This window comes from Glycine soja, chromosome 14 (assembly GCF_004193775.1).
Source record: "Glycine soja cultivar W05 chromosome 14, ASM419377v2, whole genome shotgun sequence".
NCBI classification, from domain to species: Eukaryota; Viridiplantae; Streptophyta; class Magnoliopsida; order Fabales; family Fabaceae; genus Glycine; species Glycine soja.
In genome coordinates this window covers 1157114-1179341 of record NC_041015.1, presented here as the reverse complement: position 1 = coordinate 1179341, position 22228 = coordinate 1157114, and the positions used below count along the sequence as shown (strand labels likewise).

The 22228-nt window shown below is 32.5% G+C and overlaps 1 protein-coding gene and 1 pseudogene across 2 annotated transcripts; both read right to left on the bottom strand.

Moving 5' to 3' along the window:
* Positions 1 to 4205: 4205 nt before the first annotated feature.
* On the bottom strand, positions 4206 to 13829 carry LOC114384299 (DUF21 domain-containing protein At1g55930, chloroplastic-like). Of its 2 annotated transcripts, XM_028343958.1 has the most exons (15): positions 12861 to 13829; positions 12178 to 12275; positions 11995 to 12088; positions 11364 to 11441; positions 11094 to 11197; positions 10529 to 10610; positions 9521 to 9660; positions 9361 to 9439; positions 9190 to 9253; positions 8359 to 8450; positions 7883 to 7927; positions 7438 to 7503; positions 5908 to 6024; positions 5247 to 5417; positions 4206 to 4670 (listed from the first exon to the last, which is right to left on the bottom strand). In XM_028343958.1, exons 1-15 carry the CDS (start codon positions 13434 to 13436, stop codon positions 4431 to 4433), a joined length of 2046 nt encoding a protein of 681 aa, XP_028199759.1. In that variant the 5' UTR covers positions 13437 to 13829; the 3' UTR covers positions 4206 to 4430. The 2 variants fall into 2 exon arrangements, with proteins under 2 accessions (XP_028199759.1, XP_028199760.1); XM_028343959.1 differs by lacking the exon at positions 7883 to 7927 and having other exon boundaries at positions 12861 to 13828.
* Positions 13830 to 15613: 1784 nt separating this feature from the next.
* LOC114383134 lies at positions 15614 to 19965 on the bottom strand (annotated as a pseudogene).
* Between the last annotated feature and the right edge of the window lie 2263 nt (positions 19966 to 22228).

Sequence of the window (22228 nt, the reverse complement as noted above, 5' to 3'; positions counted from 1 at the left end):
GGGTGGTGATAACAATGTTAATGATTGTGATGATGGCAGTCAGTAATGATGGTGACAATGATCGTGTAGTGATGACGGTCACAATGACAATGATAATAATAGTGATAATAACAACAAAAAATATCATTTACAAATATGGAAAAAATGTGTGCTTTTGTTTAAAATTAAAAATCAAATTCACAATACCTTTTCTTGATTTTAAAAATAAGTGAAAAAATGTTTTGAAAATATATTAAAAACTATTTGAACTCCATTTTTATTAAACACATTTTATTTTAAAAATTATATTTAAAAACCAAAAACCCACCGTCACTCCAAAGACATGCTTAATCTTTATATAGAGATCAAATGTTTTACTAGTCAAATATAATCGTGAGTTTGTTCTACAAAGTCGCCTGAATATTCTTTTCAACTATAACAAGTTTATTTTGTTTAGCTTGATATATAGTGCGTTAGCTTTGATAATATTCTGTATAATGTTGTTATCCATTTAGCTTTCTTTATGGGATGACATAACTTTTTCTAGATTTAATGGAAGAAACTGAACTTATCGATGATAATCTAACATAATATTTGCTCACTGGGAATATAATGGGTCAAAGGGATTTATAGTTGTGGTGGATTGGAGAGTGATGGAGGAGTTCAATAATTGTTTAGGGAGGAATTAGTGGTGACTTGCAAATACTATGACACTCTAGTAAGCTATATGTTTAACGTGGGTGGATAGAAGCTTAATAAGGGAGAGATTTTCGGCTGAGTTGCATCTTCAAAACACACTTTGTATAATTAGGGTTGTGCAATTATAATATCCCATAATATAAATTTGTCAAAATTATATGAAAATCTTGCCATTTAATTGCTTTAAGTATTTTTTTACTATTTTCATTAGAAAGACAAGGTAGTAGTTGTTACTATCTGTGTAAAGTTGCCATAACTATATCCTTACTGTCTACTTTTATTTGAACGAGTCTTTAGTGATTTCTTCGAAGACAAAAAAAAAAAAAAAAACAGAAGAAGAAAAATACTACTACTTCTTAAACAACACTACTACTTATAAATGTGGTTGCAAACAAGATGAGAATCATTAACGGTACATACATATTAATGGTTCCGTTACGTCACAACCTTTCCCTGCCCCAATGTTTCAAACACACCCACTCTTCATACACAAGCTACGTATACCTATGGCCAACCTTGTCTACTTTACTCAAATATTTTGAAAAAGTGGTCCAAAAACACGTGCTACCAGTGATGTATAATGTGCGTGTAGTGAACATTTTTAGGATTCAAATAATGCATAAATGTTCATATTGATCCAATCAAGTTTGTAGGTTCGCAAGGGATTTTATTCAAAGAATTTCGTGTATTGTACATCGGCTTTTGATCACATAGTCCTTTTTCCAGCGTTGTCGTTATCATATTTTTCACTACCATGATAGCACCGAATAATTGACCAAGTATGTCAACTTAAAAGAGGAAATTATGAATGAAAGAAATTAAAATGCATGCCAATAAAGGGAGAGCGACTCTCTTGAATGAATCTTCTTGTCATGATATGTAAATATGTCACTAAGGTTACAGCTGAATTGCACCCATTTTTCTGGAATAAATCCCAAGATCCGCAAATGGAGCAGTAAATTGGGATGCAACTTAATTGTAGCTAGAATAGAAAACCACAACACTTAATTGTGTGTGTTTGGGTTTCTCTTTTCTTGGATTGCAGCTCATCTTGTAAAATTAAGCCCAAAACTGATTTAAACCACGGGAGAGGATTAAAAAAAAATTCAGTATCACATTCATGTTATATTTCTTGGATTGCATTGATGTGAAGTATTCATCAACTTTATTAATTTTTTTGTAAAAAAACTTGATTGACTATTTTTAGTGAATTTTTTTTTGTTAATCATGCTTTTTTTTTCATTCACAAAACTCGAATTCCACAACTTGCTTAAGATAATGGAGCCCAAGATTAGCTGGACCAATGTCTTTTTGGTACATTCATTTTATATTATTTTATTTCTCTAAGTTTTTTCTCTTTAGTATTTCATTTTTTTTACGATGGTGTGGACTGTAGATGACAATATTTTAGGACCACTTTGGGCTGCATAATAAACAGGTTAGACTTTCTGTTCAACACTTACGCGAGCTACGTTAATTCTAACGCAGGACGAAGATTACGTGACTTACGATATATTTTAAAACCATTAAAATATCCAAAATTTAAATCATGTATTAAAAATATATAAAAAATAATGCCTAAAACTAAAAAAAAGAGCTTAAGTCACGATAGGGTTTTTAATCTAAAGTAAATTCAATAAAATTTAAGCCTTTGTATTGCCTATTTAGTATGCATGCTAGGATAGTAAGATGTTGCATATGTAGAATATAGATATGTAAACGCTCACTCACTGTAAATATTGACACTCTTTATTTCTCTTTATCTTTTTTCTTGTCACATAATATCTCATACCACATCTATACTTTTCTTTCTTTAGGTATATCCGTATAGATTGACAGTACATGAGTGTCTATGGATATTTTTGGTACATGAACATCTATCTATTTGGGTCTACATATTTGTTTTGTTCACCTAATATTGGGAGAAACAAAAGGCATACCAATAAATGAAACATGAGTACAATAAGTTGATTTGTCTCACTTGTAGTCTGTACACTAATCCTGAGAATTTTAGGGGTTAGTTATACTGAGTTTTTATTATATAAACAAAAGAAATATTGAAAAACGAATTTTAATGCATAGTATATATATATCTCCTTGTTAGAATGAAAAGTTAGACATATAATTCATGTGAAGTTGTGACTCACTGTTTAAATACATTTCTGACCTAAAAACGAAGTGTAAAGGCTGAAGAGGGAGCATAACATGTAAGATTAACAACACGTGCAAGAAAGGGAAGAGGGCCAACCTTTGCCACATAAGGTTTGCATCCCTGTGTTGTGAACAGATAAAATATTAGTTTCAGAAGTCAACAACACCCATATTGTTTCTATTTATATTTCAATGTTAATTCGTCATTAAGGAGTAAGGGTACATCTATACTTACATATAATAATCAATATAATTATTAACATTTGACGCTCAAATTTTTATTTTACAGTACTTATTTATAAGTTTTTTTTTTGTTTTTTTACAGAAATGCATAAGTTTTTTAATCATAATTTAAAATGAATTTCATTTAAATGATTTTCATGCATTCAATGATACATATCATATTTATTTCTTAGGTAAGAGATCTAACTCAATTAATTGAATATATTAGGCCAATAATTATTATTAGTTGTTATTTGAGATTCTCAAAAACTTTACTGATGATATCTCAATTTCTTCTGTATATGCTGAATGAATTGATAGCTTATGCCGTGGAGGGTTAAGTTCAATTCCCTCGGTTGTAGTTTCTTCTGTTTTCCTTTCTCCACTTACCAAGAAAAATGATTTTTTTAGCTCGAGCATCATTAGCAAAGGAATTGAATCATGTCTCCTTCGAATTTAATTTAAAAACGCACACATATTTAAAGGTAAATAAAAATTATAGAAGAAAAATTCACTATGCTTGTACACATTTATACATTTTGAGGAAAACATTGAAAGAACAATCATGGTACATGTCTACAAATTCAAACACTAAGAACCTTTCATACTGCCTAAATTTGCTTTTAAAGGTGTCAAACGAAATTTGAATACATGTTTGGTTGTTGTTTCCTGGGTCGATCTGTTTGTCCCCTAAAGGCACATTTGACTACGTTATGTTATGAATTTTATATTAAGCTCCGTTTCAAATTTACTTCTAAAATAAAAATATTCAAACAAATAACACCATAATGAAAAAAATGCTATTTTCTAATATATTTTTATACAAAAATGTGTTCCTTGAATATTTTATAAATAAAGAATTACAAGCGGGGGTTAAGAGTGAAGTAGGATTGCTTCAAAAAAAGAAAAGAGTAAAATAGGATTGAATAAAGTACAAATTTGAAGTTCATTAATTGATAAGGATTAAATTTTGGTGTACAGATAAAGACATCTATTTCCAACTGGTTAATCTGGCGACAGATTCTTTCCCAGGAAGTGAAAATTGTTTCTAATTTATTCCATCAAATTTGTGAAGAAACACAAGTAAATTTGTGTGTTTCAGCAGTGCTAAGCTAGTGTGTATATGTGTTAAGAGAGGGGGTTGGGAAAAATGGTTATGGTTTTGATCAAACCTGACATCTTTATTACACCAAATCTTTAAAGACTTTCGTTAGCAAAGATGCCTCTAATTCGTCTTTTGCAAGGTTTTACATGCTTGAACTCATTGCTTCTCATTTTGTACATGTATCTCAATTTTTCCATCTCATAGGCTGTTGCAAAAATGGCACCAAAGCATGCCAGGTATAAAGAAAGGAGAAAAATATGAAGAACGAACAAACTTAACCTCTGTTAGAATTTTCCTGATCAACTAAATATTCACTAGGAATGTCATCCTGTGGTCTCTTTGCAAATGTATCTCCGTCATATTCTGCATCATTGTCCGAGTTCTCATCACTGCTCCATTTTCTTTTCATGATTTTGGGGACCATGCGAGTTACTTTAGTCTCCAACATTTCATCATTATTATTTATGCGTTCAAACCGAACAGCGCTCACCTTTCTGGCATTTCCAGCTAGTATCTGCACCAAAGACAAAGAAGCTGCGTGTTTTCTATTCCAGAGACAAAGGGGATGGGGGAGGCTAAGGAGAAGCTCTAGATTCAGTTTATTACTTCATACAGATTGCCAAAAATAAAAACATTTAATTTGAAACCCTATGAATGTGGCTCACACAAGTTAAAAAATAGCAAGGATTATGAAAAATATAATTCCAATCTCGTGACAACATAGAACCCTACAAAATGGAAAAGCCGTAGAATTGATAGGGTAACAATATACCAAGTCCTCTGACATTGCTTCACTGACCATATGCTCAAAAACCAGAAATCAAAGCACAAACTTGTTGAACAAGCTTTTTGAGGAAAATCACATTGACATCTTTAGTGTAGCTTGAGTAATCGTAGAGTGATAATACTAAAAAATGGTACATGCAACTTATGCAAGTATACTGTAGTTGTGTTATGCTATCATTATACTTGCTGATGTAATTTATGTGCAAAGTCCTAACCATCCATTCTCTTCAACTTTGGACTGATATATGCAAAAATCAATAGGACTACCTTGAGTGGCAATTTAAGATAGCAACAGATTGATTACCTCAAGTTTGAAAATCTGGTTCTTCTCCTTCTGATCTTGCTGGTCAGCATTGGACTCATTGTTATCATCTTCATCTTCCCTTTCAAGAACTACTTTGATGCACTCACCTGTCCTTGGAATGTATCCAAATGCTTCACACACAAAGCCTGATACCGTCTCATATTGGTGACCCTGAAATAGCAGATGTCACCTACGTATCAGGAGGCCTGAAAGTCTTCATCAGACTTAGCAATATGAATTGTAAGCAAAATTAATTCAAATGAGATCATGGTGTCTCAACTCAAATCTAAACCCCAGGATTCATGAAACCCAACAGTAGTTATCAGCATAAATTTCTCAGTTGCACATTTTCCCAATTTAGTCCACAACTTGTGTAGAAATAACAAGCTAGCATAAGAAATGTGTTGGCATGATGCCTATTTGAAATCCAATGGAGCGGATGCCTATTTGAGATGCAAAGATGGGTCTAAAATGACTCTGAAGAGCAAATTCATGAACAACTTAATTATTACTATACTACTAATTGTGATCTTGGATTTTTTTCCCTTTTAAGAATAAACTGACTAGATAGTGCAACTAAGAAAGTCACACTAGCTCCAGTCAAATAAGCAGGGTCATGAGAAGACAAATATGCCAGTTGCATGTAAAAAAAGGGGTAAACCTCTGGCATCTTGATGTTCAAATCTTCAGAGAGCTGATCAATGGAAGTGTTTGCATCCACATCAAAAACACCCTCAGCTCGCATTACTATGTAGCCAGTTTTTTTCTGTATCTCCTCCTGTAGGAATCACCAGGACAGAATGTAAAAACGTTCTTAAATGAAAAATTAGCAAACAAATAGTTATAGTCATCAACAATCAAATGCATAATTAGGCGATAATATCTAAATTCAAAGTGCATTAATGTCCTACTGCTGTTAGAGACAATGACTTGAACAGTTAAACATTAAGAGTAAGCAATGTACACTAAACTTATAGGAATGATAGAATTGAACAGAATGTATAATTTTGTTTTTTCTTCCTGGCAGAACTTGCACTCTGGCTACTGAGGGCATCCTAACACGAATAATATACTAAATGAAATTATTTAACACAATCAAATCTAGAATGCCCACTTACAACTCCCAAAAGAGATTTTTTTGCTGCATTTTGTTTATCAAAAAGGTTAAGATGTTGATAAATAATCTACTAGGCTGGACTATAATTTGTATGGAACTATCTGTATTTCTTTTCATAATTTGTGTTCAACGTTCCTCTTCAAGTCCATGTTATGGATAGTATTGATGTGATATCCGACTGATATCAGTAGTTTGAGACTTTTGAGTGTTAGTATTCAGCATACAAATCATTTTCTATCTTCAGTCTGAGTTAGTTTTTATCAGTTACCCAGAAATTATGTGTAGAATTACATGCAACCTCAGAATCAAACCTAGCTTAAATTGTATACTGATCTCTGTTTTGCTAACAAAGTTGAATTCTATCTTGACATCTTCCCAGAACCTTTCTTGTACTTACATGCATTATTATCACGTTTACACATCATTACTGCTTACCCTCTCATTTACTTTAATTTCGTACTCATATTTACACTATGATGCTTTGAAGAGTTTGTATTTGAACATTGAACATGGCCAAGAACAATTTATTTACTTTTATTTATTTATACCAAACAAGACTTCCTAGTTATGAAATAACATCGTAAACCCACATTCCTCAAATAAAAACAGATCCATCTCAATAGTTTGACCTCTTTCTATACTTCTGGAAATTCTGTTAATTTACACTATAAAGTTCGTTCATGTTGTATTACTTGAAAAAACGTGAAACTTTTTAACTGATTTGAATTATATAAATCTGAAGCCATGAAAATAGATAGCCTAAAACACAAGCTGGACTTTTAGCAAAGCACCACCAGTAGCCATTAAACAGTAGATTTGTCAGCATCTAAATTGTTGATAGTTCTTAGACAATAAAAATAACCGAGAAAGGTATACAAAGATTATGCAGTCAGGTCAAATAAATATTCCACACAAAACTGTTGTTGAACAAAGAGTGCAGAATAAAAAAGATCCTTTGTTTCTTTATTTGGGTGAAACAGAGTAAAGATGGAGGAATTCAATATATGCTTCACTTTCAGTTATTTAAAAATATATTTAAAAGAAACAAAGTAAAGATTAAGCACAAGCATTTACCTTTGAGTCATTTTCATCAAAGATTTCACCAACAATTTCCTCAACAACATCTTCAAGAGTTACAATCTGTTAGATGGCAATATCAATAAGACATTTATATTTGATAAACTGAAAATTGTTAGAACTTATAAGCAGATTACAAGGAATGGATTTCAGAAGACTTGGAGAGTCTAGTTACAATCTAATAAACTGTCCGAAGACGTAAACCTCTCTCGATTTAGCTATCAATAAAAGCGATTTATGTCTACACCCAGTCTATGCTAAATGCAACAGGTGTGTGGAAGGGTGGACCATAAAATCATTTAAAAAATGAACTCAAAGAATCGAAGAAACACTGCCATTAGATATTCAAACTTAATTGTAACAAGAACTAGGAAAGATAAAGGCAAGTGGAAGATGAAAATAGTGGGTAAATAAGAACATTTAGTAAATCAGAATAGCCTGCCTTGTAACCAGAAAGACTTTTGGTTTTATTACAACGATTTTGGATCTGTAAAGTAAGAGAAAAAATAATTAAATTATATTAGAGCACAAGACACAGTGTATAGCACAACATATTACAAGAGTACAGCTGTAGCACAGTTAGACATGTATAAAACTAATATTTCTACCGGATTATTTATGAATATTCTTGCAATGGTTCACAATGACAGGAATGATCTCAATGTTGATTCTGTTAGCTTTTATTTCAAATTAGCATAAAAAAGAAGTTGATAAATAATTGGAAAATATTTTGAAAGAAACTAAACAAATAGGAATAGCATGTTCAAATTGATATCTTTGTATACTTCTTTTTGGGTCAATGGTTGTAATTAGCAGTGTATATATCACCAACAAATCATAAATTTACAGATTTATATTCACATTTATGTCAGACAAAAAGATCCAAGTTGGTTGTATTCTGGACTGGTGTGCACATACCCCCACAGTTCCACCATACTCATTAAGAACAACTGCCATGTGAACCTTCCTGATTCTGAACTCTCTAAGAAGATTCCAAACAGACATTGAATCTGCAAATCAGTAATAACAATTTATTAACATTCTGCACCAAGTTAAAAGATATAGATGTATTCCTATCCCAGACAAATCAACCAGTTTAACAATTCAATTTCAATAGGAGAAAATCAGGGATTGTGATAATTAAGTTTAGTCAAGACATAGCAAGTCAGCTGCTGCTCAATTCTTTGTCCATACATTAAGGAATAATTCATCATAAAATACTAGCACATGACAGAAAGCCAAATTGTTGAACATTCCCCTGCTACCCTTCCAATTGGTGTGTTTGTATTATAAGTTTATAACAGGGAATTAAAGATATTTCGAAATTTATCAACAAAAAAAGGATATCTTGATGAAACAAAGATAGCATATTAGCATGTTTATATTTTAAAATAAATGCTGAATTGGTCAGAATGACAATTCAGAGCTTCCAGAATCTATTCTGAAAATGCACTGAAATATATGGAGCAACACAATCAACACAGCAGAGATGACAATGCAATGGGTGAATAAAAAACTTGCTTTAATGCACCAGCAATTTAGATTAACATAATGCTAAATGTAAAAAAAGTCTGACAATAGATCTAATAGAGTATTGCTGCTTTTTTGTTGTTCCTCACCTAGCATAGCTGGCCCAATTATAGTCATCAGGTAAAATAAATAATGTTTTATATGTACTATGGCTACATTGCATTGCATGAATACGGGTGAACATAGGTAATCTCAAGATGAATGATGAAAAAAAGTTACCAGGTACAAAATAAGCAGGCTTGTGAGCCATATCTCCAACTGTAGTACTTTCTAGCAACTCACCCTTCAAAATCAAACAGATTATAATTCTGCAGACTATGAGATTGGGGGATATAATTGACAAGTAAAGCACTAGTAACTCAATAAACATGATGAGTAAAATCTCCTAACCTTTTGAACATAATCCAGCAGATCCATTGCATAAGCTATACCCATTATATTATCAACACGTTGCTCAAAAACAGGTACTCTAGGAAACGCTTCATGATCTAGTTAGCACATTGGAAAAGTAAAGTCATTGTAAATTTGAAATCAGGAAATCTTCAAATACCTTGAGTACTGATGTGTGACCCACAAGTGATGAAAGTCTACCAGGCTTGAACTTGCATCAATTGCAACAACATCAACAAGAGGCGTCATAACTTCTCTGACATGTGTGTCTTTTATCTCTAACACATTTTCAATCATATCCTGCAATATATTATATATGTGTGAGAGATGTTTAAATTTTGACAGAAATAAAAATGGATTAAAATATCTATAACAATCAATGAAGATAAGGCTTTTGCAAGTGTTATAAAGAAGCATGACAATAGAGTAACATACATCATTATTAGAAAATATGATGGGGGTTCATTTCCATACGAAAAATTGAAAATTTATTTATGCTAATTTATTGATTACTTTTCACTACTTGAATCTGAGACAAAAATATTTACATACAGCACTTTTTAGAACAAACCTACTAATGCTTAGAATTTAGAATCAAACGCAAGTCTCAAGACTCCTTTTCCCTAGCTTGCTTCTATTGGAAAAAAGTTTTTCTTTTATAAAAAACGTAATACAATATTTCATTTCAAATGCTATCAAAATAAACAAAATTATTATTTGTTACCTATTATCTTTTTCCTTACAACATAAAAACTCAAACTGAATTGTTGTAATTTTTGAACAACATCAATCAATGTTTAATTCGAATCTCAATTCAAAATTGGATTTCGAATTATTAGTTTCTATATTTTTCTTTTTCTTAAAGGAGTAGTTCTAGCAGTTTTTTCAAATATTACAAAGTATAAACTTAAAACGGACCAATAACGAAATTCCTAGTAAAAAATAAACTTTTTTGAATTCATATGACTCAATAATAATTTTTTTTTTCAAAAACATTAGTTCATTTTTTTTAACTAATTTAGTATTTTTTATTACAATAAACAATATCAATGTTTGGAAAACTTTAGAAAAAGGAATTTTTATTTTCTATAAATGAGAGAAAAGGCAAAACATTTTGAAGACAAATATATAATGATATTATTAGAATATTAAACCCAATATTCATTACCTGTTCTTCCTCCTCTATTGCCCCACTTAATTCTGCACCTCTTAGCATCAATTTTAGCTCATCTTCAGTTACATATGGCTCACTGGTAAAGTAAGCAATGACTTCAGTGTTAAATTTCAAAAAAATCAACAAGAATATGTCCCATCAACAAGAATATTAAGATGGAAAACCACAGTTGCTCTTTCAAACCAGGTTCAACAATACATAAAGGGAAAAAAAACAGTTACTGCCTTGTGCTACATCATTCAACCAAATTAGAAACCAAAAAACAGAAGAACTGTTATCAACCATCTACAGCATATAAACCCCTCATAATTAATAAAAAAATTTCATTTCCCCATTTGTTCTCTTTATCATAACATTTAGGAAAACCTCGACCTTAGGAAATGAACAGTTATCATGGAGCATGGGAGAAAATATAAGAGCACCATCCTTAAGATGAAGGAACTAAGATTTAGTTAGTATCAGATTAAAATTAGATTTCACAAAACATCTATAAAGAAGCAAAAGAAATAGATATAATATGATAAAAGAAGATTAATCTCTGGCAATCTTTTCAGCAGACCTTCTTCCTTTTAGGCCAAGCAATTTCAGCATCCCCATTGAAAGATAGGTAACAATTCTTCCTACAGGGTACAACACCAAGGAAAGCCATGCCACTGGCCTGACCTACAGGCATTAGGATCAATATCAATATTTGTTACAAAAGAAGTTGAGGCAGAAATATCATGTAAATATGAATGATGCGTGAAAAAATAAACAAAAATGACTAATCAGCAGCATCATTTCTGTTCCTAAATATTATAAAAGAACAGGCAAGAAATTTACAACTTACCACAAACCGAGCCACTTCTGTGGCATTATGAACAGCTATGCTTTTTGGAGTGATTTCAGTGAGAAGCAAAATGGCAACCTTGTTTGATTACAAAGAGAAAAAAGAAATCAGATATATGAGAAAAAAATTATAAGAAAGCATACAAACTTGCACACCATATGCACTGTTCTGTGATCAATTTGATGCAATCTATCTGATTGAAAAGATAATTTATAATTCTATTGTAAATCCTATAACAAATATAACATAAAATAAGGCAGGTATATCCTATATCCTATAATGTTGTCTAAACTTCTGTCTATGGACAGCTTTTAAATGTACAAATTCAAATAACGGATCCCCCCCTTCTATCTTACTCAAAAGTTAGCTAAGGCACCTTTTTCACAAATTGGTGATAAAGCTAGCAAGCTTTACATGTCAAATTCTTGTTCCCACCACATCAGGAGTTTGCAAGTTTAATGGGCAGCATGTTGATATACTGAAAGATTCAATGTTCCAAATGAATAATAATCAAGTGGTCTAGTGCATCTGAATTTTAGATAATCAAATCAATGCATAAGCCCTTTAAGCATGTTTTGATGTCCTAGAAACAGTAGAATTTTAACATTTGAGCAAGAAAATCAAACCATACAGTCATCACTCCTGTTGCTGCACTGATACCAGCTTCACCAAACATAGCAGTTGCTGCTTCAGTGACCAGAGCAGTTGCCCCAATATTGACCACCCTGCATACAACAAAACACTAGCATGAGAAACATTCTACACCGAAAAAAAAGGAAAATTTTCAATAATAAGATCAATGCAAGGAGAATACGTTGTGCCAATAAGTATTGTTGTAAGGAACCGAGTAACATCACTTCGGAGTAGTCTGAAGACGCCATTTTCAGGCTCCTTTTCGGCCAACTCACGAACCTTACACATTGTCATCAACAGATATTAGAATTCCAGGTTCAAACTTTAATCAGCTAAATTAATCATAGTAAATAATAAATCTGATGTGCAAAATCTGCAAGCATGTTAAAGGAACAAAAAACATTTTTGAAAAGAAAAGCAAATATAGTAGACTAGTAGTTGATCCTTAAATCAACAAAATTTAATTTCCTCCCTAACATATACATCAGTTATGAAATCCCTAACTTTTAGTCATTCATAAATTCTGCATAATTAGCACAAGAAATCTTGGTGTTGCACTCAGGTAGATGGCAGATGAATTTCTGGTCAGTATGAACTCATGCTAGATCCAAACTTCATTTCTTCAAAAATGAGAAACTTTCAGCAATTGGATATCAAAACAAATTTCGCTGTCAGCAATGTCACCATCCAATCAAGGCTGGCAACAATATTTTGGTCAGCTCCCATATAATTATTTAATAGGCCTATACTGAATAATGGCGGTACAAAAAAGAGTTTTTGTTTCCTAGGCATAGCTCCTACTTTCATGTAACATAAATTATCATTCAGAAAAAGGAGGATAACATAAACAAGATAGATAGATACCTTCCAAGGCCAAAGTGTAGTGATTGAAGTCTCTGCCATCGAGAAAAAAGCTGAAAGGCCCAAAAGCACTGCCAGCACCAAACCTTGCTCCTTAAATATACGAAGAACTTGCAACACTTTAGGCCATGTATTCGTAAGCAAAAGAATGCTCTGTCCAAAAACACCATATCCTGCATTCGCAACCCCTTCAACGGCGAAAACTCGTGAACATCCAAACACCAATACCCCACAAACAGTTGCAGCCAGGATGATTCCCCTCTTTAACAATTCCTGTATAAAGTTCAAATTGGCTTTGGAAACGGCATTTCTATCGCTCAAACAATCGCTGCTACTACCTAAACACCTCAACTTAGTTCTATCTAGTAACTTGGCATCTGTTCCAAAACTTGAAGCCTGAAGCCTTGCAAAAGTGGATGGAGCAACACAATTGGGCACAAAGGGAAATGGGTATCTAGTGTTTCTACCCAAAACTTTGATTGGTAAGCTCTTTCGCCGATTCTCATGCGCAGGGTAAAACAATCTGGAACTGGAGGTGAACACTTGGTGACTGAGAACCCAAGATTCGAGTGCCATCATCACTCATAACAGAACAAAAACACTCACCAATTCAAAATCAAAATTTGATGCAAAGAACTGTAAATGAACTCAATTAAACTGAGAAAGTAGTTGTATTTTGCTTAGTAATCAAATGGGTATCACAGTGGTAAAAGAATAGGTTGTGTTATGCAACACAGGAAGGGCAACAGCAAAAAAGAAAGCAAAAACGTATATGCTCCTAATAATTTATATTTTGGGGTGTCTTGGAATCAAAAATTGCAAATGTGAAACGGAGAATTGGAGTAAAATTAGGGTTTGGAAGGGAATAGTGGAAACTGGAAGAGGTGGCGCGTGCATTGGTAGACCTTGCTAGTTGCTACTTGCCAGATCCCAGGTTCGGCGCAACAAGTGGGTTGATTTCATTTTCAATTTTATATTTTATATTCAACTATTTCAGTTTTTTTTCTTAAATATCTTCTAGGTTGACCATTAGTGAATTTTATTTTTATTTCTAATAATTTTTTATGAATATCTAATCAAATAATTTTTTATTATTATTATGTTTTAATTTTTTTAATATATCTATTTCTTTATTCCTAAAATATATAAATTATTTATTATTAGTTTCTATGAAATATTTTTCAAAATTACCAATACAATTAGTCTTTAACGTTTCTCCTTCACTTTTCATTAACCTATTGTTTGTTTGTGGCGAAATAGGATACAAGGAATTAAGGAGAAAATGGAAGTTATTAACCTTCTATGCTTGTTTATCATTTTTGTTTCTTTTATAAGATGTTTCTTCATCATTAAATAAAAGGGAACTAAAGAACTTTTTTTCGATCCTACGAGAAATTGTTTAATGAACTTTTTTTGGATCCTACGAAAAAATTGTTTCCATCCCTACAGATAAAATTGGTTTATATGTAGGCATGAAATTTTTTTAAATAAATAAATAAATAAAATTTGTAACAAAAATATTTTAAAGTGTTATTTTATAGTTAGATGCGTTTGTAATATTATCCAAATAATATATCTTTCATATCTTATTTTGCTTTTTTTTTTATTTTTCTGATTTTTTTTCTCTCTATTTGACTCCTAATACAAACAATGAATAAAGGTGATAAAATGAGTCAAGTATCAACATGATACAAACTAATTTGATGAAGTGTGGACTTGTGCTTTAAACTTTGATTGTAAATTAAATTAGGTCTTTTTAACTCAATTAAATCATGTCCTAATTTATGCTAAGACGGTAAAAGTTCTAAAGTTAAACTTTCATCAAGCTTGAACTTCATTTTAGATGTCTAAATTGAATTTAAATTTTTTGTCTTCGGCTATTATAACTCGCAACTTGTGTCGATTATTACATGTAAATAATACTTTTTTCTTTTGTAAACAATCAATGAGTAAGTATTATGGTATGTCTTGACTCAAATGATTCCTCAGAATTTAATTCACCTAGACTCTTTAGTTAGACAAAAAAAGTAAATAATAATTTTTAATATTGATATTTCATATTAGTAACTTAAACAAAATAATAATATAATAATAGATAGACAATAAAGTATATAGAGATTGAAAAAACAATTCTATATTTTTTATATAGAAATATAAGTTTTCTAGAAACATAAAATTCAATGTGTAGATAATATTCTATATTTAAACTTCGTTTTTTTTAATAGCATTTTTTATAACATTTGATTTTTATTTGATTTGTGTTATTTTTCCTACAAAATAGCAAGTCGTTCCGATACAAACATGGAAAAACAGAACTAGTTAAATATAAACATGTGTGACCTAAAAATGCATTTCAAAGGAAGAAAGAAAGAGGGAGAAGGACCAATGAGATTTGAGAGTGTTCACCTTATAAAATGGGTGTTAGCATCGTTAAAAACGTCAGTATAAATTATCATTTATGAAATATTATTTGCTGTTAATAAAAATAAACATGTTAACGAAATAATTAATGAAATTGCTATCATTCACACAAAATAAATATTGCGCATAAACAAAATGGAATCAATTAATTAACATTATTAAGCATCCAATTAGTAAATAAATGAACAATTACTGTTAAATAAAATTTAGTTTTGAAATTTAAATTTGTATAACAGAAATGGATTTAAATCTGTATTTATATTATCATCCAATTACAACTTATTATATATATATATATATATATATATATATAAATTTATTAATTTTAAAAATAATTTACAATATAAACCTTGAATACACATTCAACTCTTTAAACATACACTGACCACAAACTAGCTAGATTTATATGTCTTGAAATACTTTTAGAAATTGACGAGAATTAAAACAGAGGAAAAGAAAACGCATTAACTATGACAGCAGCATGAGCTGATTTATTCTTCCATGATTGTGTTCCTTTTCAGCTTTTGATTAAGTTAAGGACCAAACTTTCTCACAATCCATTGAGGCTTTCCTGTTAACAACACAAAGCATCCCATGCCCACTCCAAATACCATTCCACATCCATATCCTATGGCCACTGGTTGCCAACCAAATCCAAGTTTCCCTCATAGGAATCATTTGAAAAAGTATTGAACTGTTTTCCTTGAGGTATTCTCCCACTAGATAGTTATGGGAAAGATTCAGGACGGAGAGGAAGTTCAGATTGGTTAATTCGGTAGGTATCCTACCATTCAGCATATTAGAAGAGAGATCCAATGATTCCAAGTTTGTCAAATTTCCCATGGATTGGGGAATAAGACCACTGAGTCTGTTATGGGAAAGGTTGAGCCCTTTGAGTGCATGAAGCTCCCCAATAACATTTGGAATCTCTCCTTCAAATTTGTTTCCTGATAAATCAATGCTTACAAAGTCTGTTGGAATTTTTGTAAGTAGCATACTCATGCCTTTCATTGTTACAGTCACAGTTGAATCGAATGCTCCAAGACTAACTTGCGTTCGCATGTATTGCTGTGAACTGCTATCCTCTTCATCTTGAATGATCTTCTACATGGCTTCAAAATTTTGTATGTATGCTTTTGGTATTGGGCCGCTGAAGTCGTTGGATGAGATATCAAAAACAATTAAACTTGGAAATCCATGGTTGGTCTTAAAACTGGCAATGAGACCGTGAAACTTGTTGGCCCGCAAAACCAATACTTTCAAATATGGTAGTTTTTGAAGCCAATGGGGAAACGTATCCTCTATTTGATTGTTGCCAAGATTTAAAACCTCCAGTAGTGTGCAGTTGGACAAAGATTCTGGCAATATACCTTCTAATTGGTTATCATTGAGATTCAGCGTACTTAGCCTGTTGTTCCTTGAAAAAGTACTTGGCAAAGTGCCATAAAGTTTGTTCATTTGAAGATCCAAAACTTGAAGATATGGTAAGTTCACGAGGCATTGTGGAATAATGCCTGTTAACTTGTTGTGAGGCAAGAAGAGAGACTCCATTGAACTTGCATTGCAAATTGAGGAAGAGATGCTGCCAGTGAGTAAGTTGAAACTTAGATCCAGGATTGTGAGTTGGTAGTTCCTTGAGAATTGGTCCATTGGTGTTGTCAACATGTTATGGGATAGACTCAAAGCAGATAAAGAATCCATTTTGTGCAACCAAGTGGGCACTCTTCCCTTCAATTTGTTATTGGACAGATACAGGATTTTCAAAATTGGGACTTTTCCTGATAATTTTGGAAATTCTGTTAAGCTCATAGAAGACAAGTCCAGTTGCAGTAAGCTGGAGAAACTATAATTGGCCCTTGATTCAAAGTTGAGTGATAATTGACTTAACTGCGAAAGATAAAGACCTTTCAGATTTTGAAAGTTAGAGAAGAGTGACAAATTGACAGGACCACTGAAGTTGTTTGATGATAAACATAAGTAAGGTTGACAAGACTGAAAATTGATTCTGGAATATTGCCTTGTAGCTTGTTGTAGCACAAAATTAGAGACTGCAAAGAATATGATGAGATTGCAGGTATATGCCCTGTGAACTGATTATTATTTAGATATAAATACATCAACGATGGCAAAGAGAAACACCAAGAAGGAATGGTCCCATTCAGTAAGTTGTTATTGAACACTAACCAAGTTAGGTTTGAAAACCCTGTTATTTTGTTGGGCAGAGGTCCCTCTAATCTGTTAAATGAAAGATCCAAGTAAATGAGATGTTGAAGATTTGAAAGTGTTGATGGCAGCTCACCCTGGATATTGTTATGAGTCAAATCCAATACTTCAAATATGTTTGACTGGTGAAAGACATTTGGGATTTGACCAGTGAGATAATTATCACGGAGATACAGAAAAGTAAGACGTGGAAGGGCTAAGAGTAAGGGTGGGATTGAACCGTTGAGTTTGTTAAATGAGAGATCCAGGAAAGTAAGATGTACAAGGTTAGAGAAAGAAGGAGGGATTGGGCCTTGGAATTCATTAGATGAGATCTGTAAGACACTGACAGAAGTTGTGCTACAACTCAAGTTCGGAAGTTGGCCATGAAGGTCAAAATTATCTGATAGATACAAGTGTTGCAGATTTGGCAAACAGAGAATTCCATCTGCCAACGTTCCCTTTAACCCAGTTCCTCTAAGACTTAGAGTGATCAAAGAGGAAGACAAATTGAGTGGCCTCATTGAAGTTGATGACAAATCTGTGCGATTCAACACAAGCTCCCTTAAAACTGTTGCATTTTGGAGCAGCCTCTTCCAAGTGCTTTCTCTCCACTTTAATAGAAATTGAGAATTAAGTGGAAGAGAGAGATCAAGTGATTGTAATTTGGAAAGGTGTGAGATTTGGGAAGGAATTTCACCTCTAAAGTAAGTATTAGACAAGTTTAGGTGCGTGAGGCTCACAAATCCACAGAAGAGAGATGACAAGGGAGATGGATAGAAGTCATTGTTAGCGAGGTTGAGTGATTGGAGATGAGAAAGATGAAAAAGGGTACTGTTGGGATGGATTTCACCATAAAGCCCACTGCAGCTGAGGTCGAGGCCGGTCACGTGACCGGAGATGGGGTGGCAGGTGACTCCAAGCCAAGAGCAGCAATCTGTTCCATTTTCCCATGTTGTTGTCTTCAGGTTAGTAACAGGGCATTCATAAGCATTATAATAGTAAGTTGTATTAAAAGGAAAGGAGGCCTTGAAGTGAAGCAAGGCAAAACTGTCATGAGTGTGGCATAAGGAATGGGAGAATGAAAAATGAAACAGCAACAAATGCCAACACACAACAAACAACCACCCCATCCCCATGTATGATTCCATTCTAACTTGTGTGCAACTCCAAAGTGTTCGCACAGATTTGCTAGGAAGGAAAACATACATGATAAGGAATGAAAGATTAATATTTATAGCCAAATTAACAAATTGAGATGTGGTTTTTTTGGCTAAATTAAACTTTGATTGCGGTCCTAGCATCAGGACTTCAAGAGCCCATTCCTCACACAATGTCGCAAACAAACAAACTTCATTTTCTGACCCTACAATAACAACATTCAGGTAGACCCCTGTATTTCCATTCTTTGATTTTTTTTTTGTAATTGAATATTTTTGTTTTTCTCTCTCTTGATTCTTAAACATGCCAACTAGAACTTGATTCAGATAGAGCCCATTTTGTAAACCCTGAGTGGGATGATCTCTATAACTAACGAGAAATTTTACTAGTAGCAGTAGTTTAATGGAATTGAGTATTAAATAAGCTAACTCCAATAAGTAACAAATAAACCATACTATTCATATCATCATTTCCAATTACATATGCATGAAAAAATATGTTTCCTGGATCGATCATTCACGGGGAAATTCGGTCTTCTATGTTCCTTTTCAGTTTTCAAGAGAGTATGGGTTGAATTGGTCTCCAAAGTTTAAGCATGATTTTCTTAAGTAACCATGTAATTGGTGACTTCACCCACTTATAATTTCTTCTTTGGCCTTCAAAAGAGAGGAAAGTTTGACGAGACCTTTTTTGGTCTCAAACAGGCTTAATAACAAATAAATTATGCAACTTTTACTGAGGTTAACAAATCAGACAACAAGAGGGGCAAACGAAGATTGGTCCACTAGGCGTATGCCATAATCAAGGTTCATATTAACTAGTTAAGTTTAGGTTCTTTTAAGCTAAAATTTTCTATAAAGAAAAGAAAAATAACGTAAAATTAATTGAGCTTTTCGCATATATTAATTTTAACTTATGCAAAATTTTATAAAAGTTCCTCCAAAAGGTGAGGTGAATAGGTTGATTTTAATTTATGGAAGAAACTCAATTCATTTTACTTTCTCAAGTGTTTATAGAAAAGTTCATCCAAACAGGGACTTAGAAATATGTCAATCGGGGAAAGAAAAATTCACAGTGACCCCATCCCAGAATGATAAAACTAAAACCTTATTGATAAGAATGAAATCTGCCTAGAATTTGGTCATCTTAAAAAAAAATGTTTCAGTAGGTTTCATGTCAGTGATAAGCAGATTTTTCAAAATTGATACTCAGACACTCAGTGCTGCAATAAGTTGAGCAAAAGAAAATGACCTACCTCTACAGACTACCAATGTATCTTGGGGATTCATACTACTCACCAAGTCCTGAGCTGTGTCCAAAGATATCATAAATCACGGTACTGAAAAGTAACATAGTTCAATTAACACCTTTGATTTTGGTAGATCATTTCCATTTTCCAACATATTTGTCTTCATATATCAGATTAATTTTCTATAACAGCTTTGATTGTGAACCACTTTTGACATATCTGTATATACGCCAAATCATCCCATTAAATTTGTCAAGGACTATTCAAATGGAATAAACTTTCTAACCCTTCTGCACTGCTAATTAGAAGTTGTTGCCGTCATTAAAACTCTTCCACATATAGATACAAGCATGACTTCGTTTCCTATTTCGCTTGAATATATATCTCCAAATTTACTTCCAATCATCTTAATAATTCGATGTGATGCATGGTAGGACAATAGGGCTAAAGAAGTTAACAATTCTTATTTGTCTTCATATATCAGTTTTATATTCTATAGCTACTTTGATTGCGAACCACTTTGGACATATCTGTATATATGCCAATTCATCCCATTAAATTTGTCAAGAACCATTCAAATGGAAAAAGGTTCTAACCCTTCTGCACCGCTAATGAGAAGTCATTGCCGTCAGTAATAATTCTTTGTGATGGTAGGACATTTGGCTAAACAAGTTTACTTTAGCAATATAATTTATGTAATTCTATTTTATAGAACTTACAAATATAAGAGGTAGATATATATCAATAAGTTTTGAAACTAAGATCACAATATATAGCAGCCTGGCACCATATATCTACTTAATTAGTTCTGAACTTAATTTCATCATTTAGTTTGCATGGAGTATCAAATTTCTACCCATCCATTACGCACACCGATGCTGTCACTTTTCCTTGGAAGTCATTGTAGGCAAAGATGGGACAAAGGTAAAATGACTGCTTTGATTTTATTCATCTCAGATTTAGAGCTTTAATATCCTCAATTAACTGACAATTATTATGTCCAAGAAACATCTTGTTTCTACTCCATCTAAAACCCTATTAAGGTTGTTGCCAGCACCACTAGTGGAGTTGACTTGGAAGTCAATGCCCTAAATAATGGGACTTGGGTTTAGTTTTGTTGGGTTGCGCTCAGAAAACAAATAGTTGTGTAGAAGAAGGAAGAGAGAATGACAAAGCTTGTAGAATGTTTATTGATTCATTCTGTTTATTTCACATAAGCACTCTATGATATAGATTGTACATCACAAAGTTAGTTAATAAATAAATAACTACCTCTATGTAACTAACAAAACTAACCTATTTGAATTAACTAATTAACAGATTGTTCATCTTAAAACTTCTTTCTACTTTGTATCTCTATCTTATACAGGGAGTGTACCGCATGATATAAGTTAATTTTTAATACCACTTAACTGATCATCTGTGCATGCAGATTCAGTATATCCTATCATCAACTAGACCCCAGAAAATGCTTCAGCCTTGCCCATCATATGAGGTCTGGAAATGCCCCTAAATGTTGAGGTAGTTATCTCAGGAGGCTTGTATGGAGCAAGTGATTATTTGATTCTCTCATCAATTATGAAAAATCTTCTTTGCTAAACTAATTATTCATGGAAAAAAGTCAGCTACTCAGCTCATGCAAAAAACTGTCAAAAGCAGCAGCATTTAGTTCACTTGAAAATTGAAATCATTGATTAGAAAATAAGTATAAAAAAAATTGTATAACAAATTTCCAAAACAATAAGAAACTAGAAAACTGAAGATTGACACCAATTTTGTTATTATCTTCACTTAGCTTCAGGTGAATATAAAGGATTTAACTTAATGACAAAAAAATATTAGGAAAGTGATTTTCTGTTAGAGTTAGTTAATTACATAGTTTGTTCGGGTTAGTTACTTGTTAATTACTTAGTTTGCTATGGTTAGTTAATTACTTAGTTAATTTGTTAGGCTTGAAGTTTCACGCACTTCCCTATTACAAAAGGCTAAAAGAAAAAGAACAACAATAGTAGACATAAAGAGAGGCATACAATAGAGCACATCTTATGGTAAGAGTTCTCACAATGTGGCACCATTTATATGATTTCTTCTTTCGAAACTTTTTAGTTCGGGTTGACTTAGGACATTATCAACCTTGGTAATAAAATCTCTTCTCCAACAGGCCGAATTGTCTTGGGCCTACAAATACCATGAATGCATCAAAATCAATTTGATTTTCTATTTCAGTCTGTATAAATGTTCCCTCTTAAAAATTTCCTTCTTCACCCTTGTAAAGAGACTAGACTGTTTCACAGCAGATTAAAAGCCTTATTTTATAAAATACATTTTTCTATAAATA